This window comes from Mesocricetus auratus, unplaced genomic scaffold (assembly GCF_017639785.1).
Source record: "Mesocricetus auratus isolate SY011 unplaced genomic scaffold, BCM_Maur_2.0 Super-Scaffold_100018, whole genome shotgun sequence".
NCBI classification, from domain to species: Eukaryota; Metazoa; Chordata; class Mammalia; order Rodentia; family Cricetidae; genus Mesocricetus; species Mesocricetus auratus.
Genome location: NW_024429199.1, coordinates 36,877,477 through 36,891,651, shown reverse-complemented (window position 1 = coordinate 36,891,651; position 14,175 = coordinate 36,877,477). Strand labels below are relative to the sequence as shown.

General features: G+C 42.3%; 1 protein-coding gene across 4 annotated transcripts in view; it reads right to left on the bottom strand.

Annotated features, from left to right (window-relative positions):
• Positions 1–2,641: 2,641 nt before the first annotated feature.
• The window catches only part of Pcmt1 (protein-L-isoaspartate (D-aspartate) O-methyltransferase), a 28,925-nt gene continuing 17,391 nt past the window's right edge, over positions 2,642–14,175 (bottom strand). The window contains exons 5-8 of one of the 4 annotated variants that reach the window (XM_040758195.1): positions 12,277–12,397; positions 11,554–11,639; positions 9,736–9,905; positions 4,095–4,246 (exon numbers count right to left, since the gene is read on the bottom strand). In XM_040758195.1, coding sequence (XP_040614129.1) covers positions 4,234–4,246; positions 9,736–9,905; positions 11,554–11,639; positions 12,277–12,397 — 390 coding nt within the window. In that variant the 3' untranslated portion in view covers positions 4,095–4,233. Of the gene's footprint in view, positions 4,247–9,688; positions 9,906–11,553; positions 11,640–12,276; positions 12,398–14,175 lie in introns of all 4 variants that reach the window. The other 3 variants (XM_040758196.1, XM_040758198.1, XM_040758197.1) reach the window with 3 other exon arrangements.

Sequence of the window (14,175 nt, the reverse complement as noted above, 5' to 3'; positions counted from 1 at the left end):
CTTAAATGTGTTTCACGGCTGTTCCTTAAGCCTACACATTATCTTAAAACTGACTTGTCAACTTGGTTGTCGGGACAAGCAACATACTCCCCACTTTCCATAAGCCAATTTGGTGTTTGATGCCATTCATGTCCCAAATATAGTCTTCTTGGTGGGAACCATCTCTTCTTTGTAATGACTTAAAACTAACACCTTCCACTTACTGATTTTGATCTTTACTGTATCTTCCCTCAGCCCAAACAGGTTCATAATTCCATTTGCCCCTCAAGTTGCCTGGCCAAGGTAGACCCTGTTGGTGGCTTTGATTGGATTCCTCATATGAACATCACATAGACTGAGTCCTCTGTGTTCTTAAAACAGTTCTACTGATTTACTAGACTGCTATCTCTAAATGTGTTATCACACAGAGGTCTGTGCAGAGCACAAACCAGAACTATGAATGTCTCAATTTGAGGCCAAGTCGTCTCCAGCTTTTACTTTGTAGGATGCACAGTGAGACGCTCGGTAAGACCACCCTTACCGTCCTGGCCTGCTTTCTCCACCTCTGTTGTCCACCAGAGCCAAGATCATAGTGCGGTGTGGTGTGGTCACAGCTGTGACCTCACGCTGCACTTACCAACTGTGCTCTCCCCAGCTCTATGTAATTTTAGGTCAAAATCCTTGTAAAATAATGAGAATAGGACAAATGCTTAAACCAATAGTGACAGGGGAAAAAAAGGAAAAAAAAAAAAAAAAAAAGGAAAGAAAAAGCCAAGCTTTTGGAAGCTTATTTTGGAAGATACAGCCGAATGTATAGGGTGCCTCAAGTCACTCACAATTAGAATGTCCTTTGTCTGCCATCACAGGCCTCTTGACAGTGTTCATGTGTGTCATGTGCATCCTGTTGGACTGTCTAAATAAACTCTTCAGATTCAGCAGCCCCTGAAGGGCCGGCCTCACACACTGAATGGCAGAAAGCAGGTAAGGAGAGGAAAGTGAGACAGACCTCAGAGGCTCCCAGAGTTCAGCAGAGCCCTGTGAGTGCTGAGAGAGTAATGGCAATCATGCTGACATCTGCCCCACAGGCAGGGAGGGGGTGTTGGCCAATCAGACGCAAACACAAAACCATTGAGGAAGATGAAGGCCTTGGGGCTGGTGGGGAAGAGGAGCCACCAGCTCCTGTAACAAGGAGACTAAAAGAATTCACGATGAACAAATTATTAAGCTTCATTTCCATTTTATTATATTATAATGCACAGTCACAAGCTCCCTTGGGCCAGTCCCCTTTCAAGTGGATCCTTCTACTGACAGCCTTGAAATATTGCCATCTTTCTGAAAAATGGCAGAAATCCAGAGATGCAGCCAAACTCGTCACAGCCCTTTTCACAAAGCACGATATGCTATTAGGAACACTGTAGCTGTAAGAAATGATTTAGATGCTGCAAGAATTTTAGCACTTACCTAAAACAAGTTATCAGCCTGTTGAATTCCAGAACAATTTATAAAATAACCCATGCTTGCTATTTGTTTATTATTGTGGGTTACCACACGGGCATGAGTTACTTTAGTGGCATACTAAATTATAAACTAGAAAATCTACCTCTTCTAGAGAGGAAAAAAAGGCCTTATAAACTCCAACGTGTTAATCACACACTAAGAATAGTTTGAAGAGTTTATGAAATTATTACAAAAAAAAACTCTATTTTAGAATCCACTGAATTTTAAGTTAGTGTTTTAGTAAGGAGATGCACTGTGGGAACTTTTTTCTTTTCTTTGTTAATGGCAGGCAGGGTCTAATGGAGTCCAGGCTGGCCTCAGACTTACTCTGTAGCTGAGGAAGACTTGTGATGCGCCTACCTCGGCCTCCCAGGGCCGGGAGTTCAGGCATATGCCACCGTGCCACCATGCGTGTGGAGATCAGAGAACCATCTGGGTCTTGAGGCTGAAACTCAGGTCCTCAGGCTTGGCAGCAAGCAACCCCCCAAAACAAAACAAAAGCCAAAAAACAAAGGCAGCTACTAAGGGAATGAGTTTTAAGGATTCACAGGAACAGTAGTTATGAATTACTTTCCACAGATGTTGTTTTGTACTGTTCCTGGCTGGGAAAGAGCAGCAGCCCTTAATAAAAACTGAAACCCAACATAAGCTTATTGCCACCAAAGTCTGATAGCTAGATTTGGCTTTTTGTAAGATCAGATCTATAGGGAAAACTTTATTTCACAAGATCACACTAGCCTAGAACTTCCTGAAGGATCTTCATTGCCCTTTATGTTATATACAGGCACAATTTCTATTACAGACAATAAAATGCTTTGGAAATTATGCATACTAAATATCAGAAATTTTTTATCTTTCCAATATACATATATAAATAAAACTCTTTTTAAAGGCTCAGATTTCATTAAAATGATTACTTCTATCTTTACCCACTTAGTGATGCTCTGGTTAAAATGAGCTGTTTAATCCAACATCCTAAAATTTCACCTCCTAAAAGTGTAACATCCAAGAACAACACTTGGGCACAGCGTTTTCTGTACAAATGATGGTCCACTAAACTAGACTGAAAACTACTGGAGTAGAATGACTTTTTCTATTCCAAAAGCTAGTGTAGGGATCTGCATGTAGTAAGTTGTAATGACTACCAAGGATCCAGACTAGTAGGTATGTTTAAGAATTTATTTACTTTAAAGCCTGAAAGAACACTTGACCTTTACACATACTTCAAATGACCATGCATCCCGGGCACCAGAGTTCACTGCCAGGATTCCAAAGCCACAACCAGTAGCAAACTGAAGCTGGGTAAGATTTTCAAGTCTGTGGAACCACAAAAAATGCTAGTTTCTTGTGACTGAGACCTCAGCCAAGAAGACACTTGTGAGATGACGTCTGCTTGACTTAAATAAGTAAGACTTGAAGAGTGTGGAAGGGTTTCTCTCATACTAAGCATCATGTACCAGAACCACGTGCCCGTCACATGGGAGGGAAGGCTCTGCTGGGGACGCCAGGCCCCCTCATCAGAAGCTGGTAATCGTCCCTCAAGTTCAAGAATCTTCACAAAAAACTAATATCTTCTTAGAAAATATAAAACTGCATTTAAATAAGAGCCTCAAAGTGCCATTGCTTCACAGATCCACACTCTGCAGTTATTAAATGAGTCTATTTATAGATGAAACATAGATTTTGGTATGTGTACTCTCAACCACGTTCTTTCTTGATACTAAACTCAGCCACTCACTCCTTGGGCACTTACCACAGAGCTATCACATAGCGAGCCCTGGGCTGGGAAGGCAGTGAGGAACAGTGAACACACAGTCTGTGTCCTGAAGGAATACAACCATGTCCACGGACTAATGCTATCCATATTTACCTCCCAGGAGCTCACAAAGCGCAGCAGCAGGAGAGTTGCCCCATGATTGTGGGCAGCATCTGGACCTAGCAGACCTCTGTTCTTCTAGATTCAAACGCCATCAACGCTTCTTTTGCTTTTAATTTTATTTGGCAAAGCAGCGCTGTGTAAACTGTGCAGATACTAGCAACAGCTTACACAGAGTGTTAGGTGCAGATACAGTATCAGCAGCAAACTAGAAACAGAAAACACTATTAAGCTACAACCTCCTATCAGTTTTAAAGAGAGGAAAATTACATCAGAGATGTCCAATCTCAACAGCTGAGTGTTTACGGGACACCACCTGCCGTCGTCTTAAGTTTCAGTATTTACAAACACCTAGTTTTAAGGTAACAGCAGCTGATTGTATCTACAACATGCTATCCTATGACACCACATCAAAGGCTTTAAAAAGAAAGCTCATCTCTATTTTCTTGGTAGCATCTAACAGACTCAGCTACCAAGAAATCTAAACTTGTGAATGGTGGTGTTATCTGATGCACAAAAGAAGTCTGATAAATTAATATTGGAACAGAATTAAGTGTCAAGAAAAGCAAAGCCACTCTTCAAAACTAATTCGAAAACCAAGCTTTGCATGTGGAGAACCCTTTCCTTCAATTCTTTTAAAGTAAAACATGGGCATGTTAAATTAACACACAAAGTTATACTTTGCAGACAGCTCTCCTCTACCAGCCTGGCTCTGCGCCTCTTTGAATTAGGAAGTCCTACAAAACCACACATTTTCATGCTGAAAATAAGAGTCTAACAAAGTCCAAAACAAGCTGTGATGCTGTTGATTTTCAGAGGCTGTAAGGACCGAGACGAGCAATCCACTGCAATGGTACAGACTGGCCAAGCTCACGTTGCTGTTACAGTTCATCCCTGGGGAGAAAGAGGAAAGTGTAATTAGGAGTTACGTGCTGAGAACTGGCACCCGAACCATTTAACACTCAAGTCAGTGGAATATGCAGATCCCAAGCGGCACAGTCAGAGGAAGAAAGCGCATACAACTCCAAGCCAAAGCAAAACTGCCTATCAGCCACCCCAGGCATCTTTCATGCTACTCCGCAACACAGCAGGAAACCACAAAGCCTAAACCGATTAAACTTAATGGTAACACTTCTTTCTTTGAGGCAACAAAAATTCAGAAAAAACCATGGCTTCTGTCTAGGATCATCTTGCTTAATCTACTTATTTATTCTAAGATGACAGCTTAAACATTTAGAGTTCAAATTTTTAAGTGTTCGAGTCACAACATGGGATAGAGTTTTGCTTCAAGAGTCTGTTAGCACTTGTAGAGTTGGCCAACAGCGGCCCCACCTCTCTGGAGAAAAGCCGGTCTGTGGCACCTTATACCTGTCAGCTGATTCCATAAGGCAGCTTCATCAGTTCCAAAGAAATCATTCGCTCAGCCATGTGCAGCACTGGGTTAGCAACTGCCATGAGGGGAGGGAAGAAATAAAAATGCCATCTAAAGGAAACTGTATGGCACTCAAATTCTACCTCAATGAAGCCACTGAGTGTGGAAAAATAAGTAAAAGCATCAGAAAGCCCAAATGTGTCATCTGACGGCACCTTGGGTGACAAAAGCATCGCTAACACTCAGTATGTCAGGGATAAAGAAGTGTGATTTTTGCAGCTAATTCTCAAATGGCTCGGGGGAACGTATGACACGTGTAGAGAGACGTGTGACAGCGAACGGGGAGCCGGTAACTGGCGATGGGCAGAAGCTCAGCTCTGCACTCCTCTGACACCGAAGACGAGTGCTTTGTAAAGGCTGTGGGCATGGAAGAGACATGGAGTGAGAACGCTCATGTCCCAAGGAGGTGCTGTGTTCAGGGCTTACCAAATAGTGTGCCTTTCAAGCTGTCTTTTATAAATGGTGCAAGAAAAAAAATTCTCTAATAAGCCTCCTTTTTGTTACATTACTGGAGTGTATATGAGGGTGAGTATATGGTGTACACAGAGGCTGGTGCCTGGTGTCTCCCTCGGTCACTCTCACTTTAGTTTTTATGTGGAATCTACTTCTGAATCTAGAGTGTCAACACTGGCCTGCCAGTAAGTCCACAGGACTCCCAGTTTCTCCATTCCCCTATCCACTTAGTGCCAGAGTTTCAGACATGCCACCGCAGCCAGCTTGATGTAGTGCCAGGGATCTGAACTCAAGCCCTTATTCTTGCACAGCAAGCACTTTATAAGTCAAGTCGCCTCTCCAGCCCCTGGATTATCTTTTACATGATAATTATCCACTCTCTTCCCTCCTAATACAGTCATCTATAACACTATTATAATTAGCACAAAACAATCTTTACCACAATTCATGCAAATGTTAAGATTAGAGTCTATAGAGGATTCACTTGTTTTATTCACACCTGTGCCTTTTAAGTCATGTATTAGGATACTAAAGTATAAAACTTGTGTTTACTTCTTGCAAGGCATTAAATAATTAGTAAGTAAATCCTAATGCCCATCAACAACATAATACATTTCCAAACATCCTCTTCATTGAGTTTTTACTTTTGGGGACATACTGGGGATCAAACTTAAGGCCTTGCGCATGCTAGGTAAGTGATCTACTACTGGGGCACATTTGGAGTTTGCTCACATTTGCCCAATAAAGAAATTAGTCTCATAGACTGGAATTTTAAATTTTAGGGTACTAACATTTGCTGCGAATACATAGACAACATCCATGCATCATAATTTTCTCAAATCCATTAAACTTTTAGTTACTAAATTTTCCCCAGTGTTCAAAATTCTGCTTATTCTTATCTGATGCATACAGAGCAGATCACTTACAATAAAAAGCAGTATGCCCAAACTTGTTCTGTAAAATGGCTATCTATGTTAAATATAGTAAGTAGGTTACAACCATGTAAGCTTGTTGTATTAACTTTTTTTTTTTTTTTTTTTGGTTTTATGAGACAGGGTTTCTCTGTATTGTTTTGGAGGCTGTCGGTCCAGCCTGGCCTCAAACTCACAGAGATCCGCCTGCCTCTGCCTCCCGAGTGCTGGGATTAAAGGCATGCGCCACCACCACCCGGCTGTTATATTAAGTTTTAATAGCTCCATGTTAGTAATACTGAATCATACATATTGTTATATAAGAACAAATGAGGAGCCGGGCAGTGGTGATACACACCTTTAATCCCAGCACTTGGGAGGCAAAGGCAGGCAGATCTCTGTGAGTTCGAGGCCAGCCCAGTCTACAAAGTTACTCAGAGAAACCCTGTCTTGGGGAAAAAAAAAGAACAAATGAGGATTGGAGAGATGGCTCATTGGCCAAGAACACTTGCAGAGGATCCCCAGAACCCACACATGGAGGCTCACAACCCTTTGTAACTCTAGTTCCAGAGGATCTGATGCTCTCTTCTGGCCTCTTGGCATTAGGAACACATGTGTTATACATACATACATACATACATACATACATACATACATACATACATACATAACACTCAAACATAAGCAATAAAAATTAAAATAAAAAAGAACAAATGAGAGGTACTACAAGGAAATAACTCAAATCCACAAATGTTTCTGTTTCCTAACATTTTAATAGACTTTCTAATATTGTAAATACACAATAATTTGAACCAGGAAGATGCAGGGTTTTTGTTTTGTTGGTAGGGGGATTCTAAAGCATATGTAATTGGAAAGAAGGGAATCTCTTTATGAAGAAGTGGGGGGGGGTTGCTTGCTAAGGGTTGTTGCCATGACTCTTCATCCTTTTCCAGAAACTGTCAGTAAAATCCTATTCCTGAAGGCATCATACACTTGAGCTATAGCACATGGGGAACTCACCCTGGCATTAACAACTCTGAGATACCATCTTACTCCTGTCAGAATGGCTAGAATCAAAAACACCGAAGACAATTTATGCTGGAGAGGATGTGGAGAGAGAGGAACACTCCTCCACTGCTGGTGGGAGTGCAGACTCATACAGCCTCTTTGGAAATCAGTATGGAGATTCCTCAGGAAAATGGGAATTAATCTACCACTAGACCCAGCAATTCCACTCTTAGGCATATATCCAAATGAGACAAGTTCATACAACAAGGGCATCTGCTCCACTATGTTCATAGCAGCATTATTTGTAATAGCCAGAACCTGGAAGCAACCTAGATGCCCCTCAACTGAAGAGTGGATAGAGAAAAGGGGGTACATTTACACAATGGAGTATTACTCAGCAGAAAAAACCAATGGAATCTTGAAATTCGCAGGGAAATGGATAGCACTGGAAGAAACCATCCTGAGTGAGGTAACCCAGTCGCAAAAAGACAAACATGGTATGTACTCACTCATATATGGATTTTAGACATTGATCAGGATAGTGCCAGTCTGCACTTCCACTGATAGAAAGTCTGGGAAACAGGAAAGAACCTAAAAGATATGCATATATGCATAGTACCCAAGAGAAGAGGATTGAGACAAGATCCTCTGAATGGATGGGGAACACGGCGAGGGATGGGGGGGGAGTGGGACCTGGGAAGAAGAGAGGGGGTGAAGAGGAAGAGAGTTGGTCATGGGGGAACAGGAAGTTGAGGGGGTGAGGGTAGAATAGGGGGAAGAGGGAATCACAGGATCGAATACAGATCAGGCACCAGAGTGACCTCGAGTGATCTAAAGGGATAACACCAATTGGCAAGCTAAGCAATAGTGGAGAGACCACCTCGAATGCCCATTCCTGGTAATGAACTTGATGTCTATAACCATCCGGGAGCCTTCATCCTGTGACTGATGGAAACAGAGGCAAACACACAATTAATCACTGAACTGAACCCAAGGAACCCAGTGACAGAGAGAGAGGAGTGATGAGCAAATTGGCAAAGAATGGGCTGGCAAAACCAGCAGAGACAGCTGATCTGAACAGGGGAGAGCTCTTGGACCCCAGACCGACAGTGGGGAGGCCAGCATGGGACTGATCTGGACCCCCCAAATGTGAGTGTCAGCGAAAAGGCCTGGGCAACCTGAGCTGTGGATCAGTGTCTATCCCTGGTATACAAACTGTCTTCGTGTGCCTATAGCACAAAGAGGGATGCTCTCTCAGCCTGGACTCTTAGGGGAGTGCCTGGACCCTACCCAGAGTAAAATGACAGACTCTAGATATCCCCTATGTGGAAGGATTTGGCAATAGGGTAGGAGGGGGGGGGAGGGGAGTGCGGGAGGAGGGGAGGGAGAGGGAACTGGGATTGACATGTAAAACAAGCTATTTAAAATTAAAATAAAAAATGATATTAAAAAAAAGAAGCCTGTCCTCATTACAGAAAGCAAAATTAAGAGTTCTGTTGTTCTTACAATTGCTACTTATTTAAAAAGCAAAATCAAACCAAAAACCCCTCTTGAAATAAGAAGCTTGTCGACTAGAAAGGCTCTATGGCAAAGACAGCGTCCAACCACCCTCACTTGGGCATCAGTTTCCAGCATGTAGCCACAGCACTCCAATACCCTGTCCTCGCGTCTCTCCATGGGGAGACACAGTCCAAGGACACATTCAGCTGATGCTGTGACACTGAGCAGAGGCAGGCAGTAGCTTTCTAATGAGCCGTGCAATGCAGCGTGAGAACAGAGCTGTGAGAACGGGGCTGTCTGCATGTCCTCCAGGCAGGCTGAGCCTGGGAACTCACTGCACAGCTTCTGCAGTCTCTCTTCTCCCCAAACGTAGCAGAAAGAGCTCAGCTGTCTGGCCTAATCTAGAGCATGCTGACACATTTACTTCTTATGGTGGCTCTGCAACCATGCTGCACATCTAGGAACTGACCCAAAGAAATCAACCCAAACGCTAGAGCGTCCTCTCCAGGGCTCTGACATTCTTTGAAAACAAGGACAAACATCTTTTCCCTTTCCAACTCTTCCTTTCTCCCTGTCCCAGTGGTATTAGAGAGTTAACAAGGTGAGAAATGGTGGCCTCTTCCCAGATCAAAGCATTTACTTCAATACCTATTAGAGCAGTTATAAACATGACTTACAAATATGCAGGAAAAGTGCCCCTTCCTTTTTTTTTTTTTTTTTGGTTTTTCAAGACAGGGTTTCTCTGTGTAGCTCTGGCTGCTCTGGAACGCTGCATAGACCAGACTGGCCTTGAACTCACAAAGACCCAAATGTCTCTGCCTCCCGAGTGCTGGGATTAAAGGTGTGCACCCCCCCTCCCCAGCTTTTCACCCTCCCTTTTCTAAGGGTACCAGTCAAACTGAAAGAACAGACCATGCACCACTTGTCACACATTTCATGTGATGAGTTTCTGATGCTTTAATGGAGTAGCATGAAGGAAGCCACCAAAATGAGCCCTTGCAGTCTAAAGTCTTAAAGTCCACACCCTTTCACCTTGAATGTGCGGAAGAAGAAAGAGCAGAAGAGAAAATCACTTCCACCTGGACCACTGCTTTTCTTTATCTGTTAAAGGCACGTATATCACCCCCATCAGAGGCTTCATTTTGACACTGCCATCTTGTAGCTTATCATACTGCTCCAACATTTGGTTCCCTCCTGCAGGACCGACGGGCAATATCAATCTTCCACCAGGCTTTAACTGGTCTATTAGCTAGAAGAAAAAAAGAAAACCCCCACATACACACCAAGTTACAGACGTGCAACAGCCACAGTCATGCGACAGCACTGTAAACAATGTTCAACACCCGGGGACAGAAGTGGAGACATGCTTCATGTAGTCACTTCCCAGTGTCCCTGGGGGTTGATTCCAGGATCCCTCCAGCATAACAAAAGCCACAGTGCCTCAAGTCTCTTACAAGTGGCACAGTGCTGGCATCTATGACACACTGCACCCCACCCACATCTGAGCATCCCATCACAGGGCCTGTGCTTCCCTTCGTTGCATGGATTCAGTAGCACTCAGTGACAGCAAACTTAAATGCTGCTCTTTCAACTTTCTGCACCTCCCTTCATCCAAAACAGCACTTTTCATTCCCTGTTTGTTGAACATAGTAACCAACTCCCCTCTTAACCATTTATCTCTTAGCCTCCCCTACTAAGTTACAAGCTATTTGATGGTAGTCTATGTTGCATTCATCTTTGTTCTCACTGAGCCCGACAGAGCACCTGGCATAAGTAAAGAGCCCAATATGCTTGGGCAGAACCAACTGCAACAGAGAATTCTAATGCCAGTGTAGTGTGTTCCAGATCTTTGTGGAAGGGGAGACGGAGAAGGGAAAAGTACAGAAAATTAACAAGGAACTGCTATCCTATTACTGTGGAATCTAGGGCATTACTGAGAACAATGGTAAGGGAATCCTAATGTCATGACTGCATTTAGGATTCCTGGCACCAGCAGAGTGGGAAGGTAGGGCTGGGCTCCTTTGGTGTCATCATGAGGATAATCCTATGAACGTAGAACCAGACACCTTCCGGTCTGAAAATGGTTAAGTCACATGTTACCCTTTGAATAATACAACCTTATGCTATTCAAAACCAGCAAGAAGCCTGAGTTTGGATGGGATAGAGAAGGTTGCTTTCAGTTAAAATATGGTCACCAGATCTTATTTTTTCCATTTTAATTTTTTTAAGGAACGCCTGAATACTGTTTTTCTGAGTTCTAACAGTTACAATGAAGAATAACAAACTTCTTCCTCCACTCCCAGGCTTGCTCCAAACCCAAACAATCCTTTCATCTACATCATCATCATCATCATCATCTTCTTCTTCTTCGGTTTTTTCGAGACAGGGTTTCTCTGTATTGTTTTGGAGGCTGTCCTGGAACTCGCTCTGTAGACCAGGCTGGCCTCGAACTCACGGAGATCCGCCTGCCTCTGCCTCCCGAGTGCTGAGATCAAAGTGAGCACCACCAATGCCTGGCTTATCTACATCTTCTTAGCATCACTTGTATTCTTCAAGTCTAAATAAGGACTGAGCTCTTAATATCCAGATTCCTGCTGTCCCATTTGTACTGAACTGCATGACACTAGGATGCATGAAGACAGCCTGAGTTCTGAGCAGGAGGCTCTGATGACTCTCAGACCCAGTTTCCATCACATATGCCTCCTTGACTACTCGGCAAAATACTCTCACAGACATTTTCTTTTCTACCTAAGAAACTACTAGGACTTAGCTTTAACTCAGATGTATGACGGTCTAAGCATATTCTGAACCTCATCTGGAACTCATCACTACATTGCTACATAAATATTTTACGTTTTAGGACTAAAACACACAAATTAAAAAGAATCCCAACTCACTGCCTGGGGCACAACTGGGGCTGCAGCTCCTACGTGAATGGCATCGTAAGGGGCTTCTTCGGCATATCCCATTCTTCCATCACCCACTGGAAAAGAAGTGACACTCTGAAAACCAGGACAAGTCACACTTGGTGTGGACAATTCTAACAGAGGAGGCTGAAAACTGAGTCGGGGAAGAGACTTTCATGACCTCATATATCCTTAAGATAGAAGGCACTGGGGGAAGAATGGTTAGCCTACCTACATTACAACTGAGAATTTCTGTTAGCACAAAGGCTGGGGGTTAGAGTAGCGCAGTGATACTGAACCCTACCTAGCACGTGGAAGGCCATGGGTTTGATCAAGAGCAGGGACAAAAAACAAGTAAGGTGGCAATAAAATGAAAATGCATACCACCAAGTGGGAAAGAAATATATGTAAAGTAACAAACGACCAACTACTAGAACACCTGTATCAAAGGAAATATACACAACTGCCTATGTGAACAGACATCTGACGAGGGAAATGCAAATGGGTAAACATGAAAACGAAGTCAACCCCAATGATGAGAAGGAAAACACCAAGTGAAGATCATAAAGCAATGCAATGCTTTGTATTCATTAAAATGGACAAAAATAAGCTGTTCTTTATACTCCATATTTCAATAGGGTAACAGCTCTAGCTTTAAGCATTGCTCAGCTTGCATCCACTTGAAAAAGAAACACTAAGTTTTCTGCTACTCACCAACCAGTCGTACTCGCCCCGAGGACAGAAGCATTGGGTCGTCCTTTTTGACATTATTTATTGAGTCATCTACTAGTTCTTTAATGTGATCGATTCCTATGACTTTTCCACTTTGTCCAACCTGGAAAACAAAAGGTAGTTCAAGAGTTTGCAGGGCTAAAGTTGCTTTTCTAGGGTGCCTTTAAAATGTTTTCTTAATTAAAATCCTATTCTGCAACAAGAAATAAAAAAATAAACAGTTTAAGCCAAAAAATAAAGTTTAAGTCATTAATTTAAACTCTGTTTATCATAATTATTATATGCAACTTTTTAAATAATTTTATTTAAGCAACTATAAAGTTAAAATAAAGAGCAGAGGCAGAGGCAGGAGGATCTCTGTGAGTTCGAAGCTATACAAAGAAACCTTGTCTGGAAACACCCCCCCTCACATACACAGTTAAAAATAAATTACAAAACCTTATAATACTAAGAAAACTGCATCCTTTTTAGATTTCTTTTTTCCTTTTTTTTTTTTTGAAACAAGGGTTTCTCTGTATAGCCCTGGCTGTCTCAGAACTTGCTCTGTACACTTAGAGATCGGATCTGCCTGCCTCTGCCTCCTGAGTGCTGGGTTTAAAGGCATATGCCACCAGGCTAGATTTCTAATTTTTAAATCTAGATCTTCTTATTCAATTCAAATGCCTTTAGTCCTCACACTTGAGAAGCAGAGGCAGGGAGATCAGTGAGTTCTACACAGTGAATTCTGATCACAATTATGTGGTGAGATCCTGTCTCAAAAAAAAATAATATATTATTGCTGGGCAGTGGTGGCACACACCTTTAATCTCAGCACCTGGGAGGCAGAGACAGGCAGATCTCTGAGTTCAAGCCTGGTCTGGTCTACATAGTGAGTTCCAGAACAGTCAAAACTACACAGTGAAACCTTATCTTGAAAAAAACAAACCAGAACTTTGAGGTAGGATTTAGCTAACAATATTTAATTTGTATGAACTCTAGTTGAAAGGGGTAATTTAAAAACTATTTAAATACTGAGCCAGGCTATACAGCTAGATCTTGTCTCCAAAAGATAAAATAAATTACATTTTTAAGAATCAGGTATTATATAAAAAGTTTTTAAAAGTCAGGCACTATGATACTCGCCAATCATCCCATAACTTGGGGGACTGAGACAGGAGATGGCCAGTCTGACTACATAGTGAATTTGAGGCAAGTCTGGGTTGTATTGTGAGGTCTTGTTTCAAAAAAAAAATTTAATAAAATGGTGACATGGAATTTCTATATCCAATTCTACTGCTATTTATGAAAATATGTATGTACAGAAGCCAGGTGCAGCAGTATACGCCTTTAATCCCAGCATTCAAGTACAGTGAACACGGCATTTGCCAGCATCTTGCCTATGGGAAAAGTTCTTCCTGCAACCTTAAGAAACATCCAAGAGGACTGAAAACCAGGGCTGCTCCATTCTTTCCTGTCAGATGAGACCTTAGCAGAACATAGTTTGAGTCACTGGGCTGCCATATTGAAATCACATAGAGGCTGTGAAATTATGAAGCTGACATGTAAAAAGATGTAAAGATAAATCAACACCCAGAGAGAAACCAACCAGTAACAAAGCCTAGCCTGGCCTGGCATGGTGGCCACACCTTTAATCCCAGGAGGCACAAGCATCGGTTCTCTGTGAGTTCCAGGACAGCCAGGGCTATGTAGAGACCCTTTCCTCAAAAGCAAAATAAATAAATAAAATAAAGCCTAGCTTTCTAAATCTAGCTACATAAAAAGCCAGGGAAGCCCCTAGGCTTTTCCATTAGACAAGCTAAATAAACTGTCTTTGGGTTCTACAGTTTTGGGTTTAAATGTTCTGTCACTTGCAAATATAATCCTAAATTTAAATTATCATCT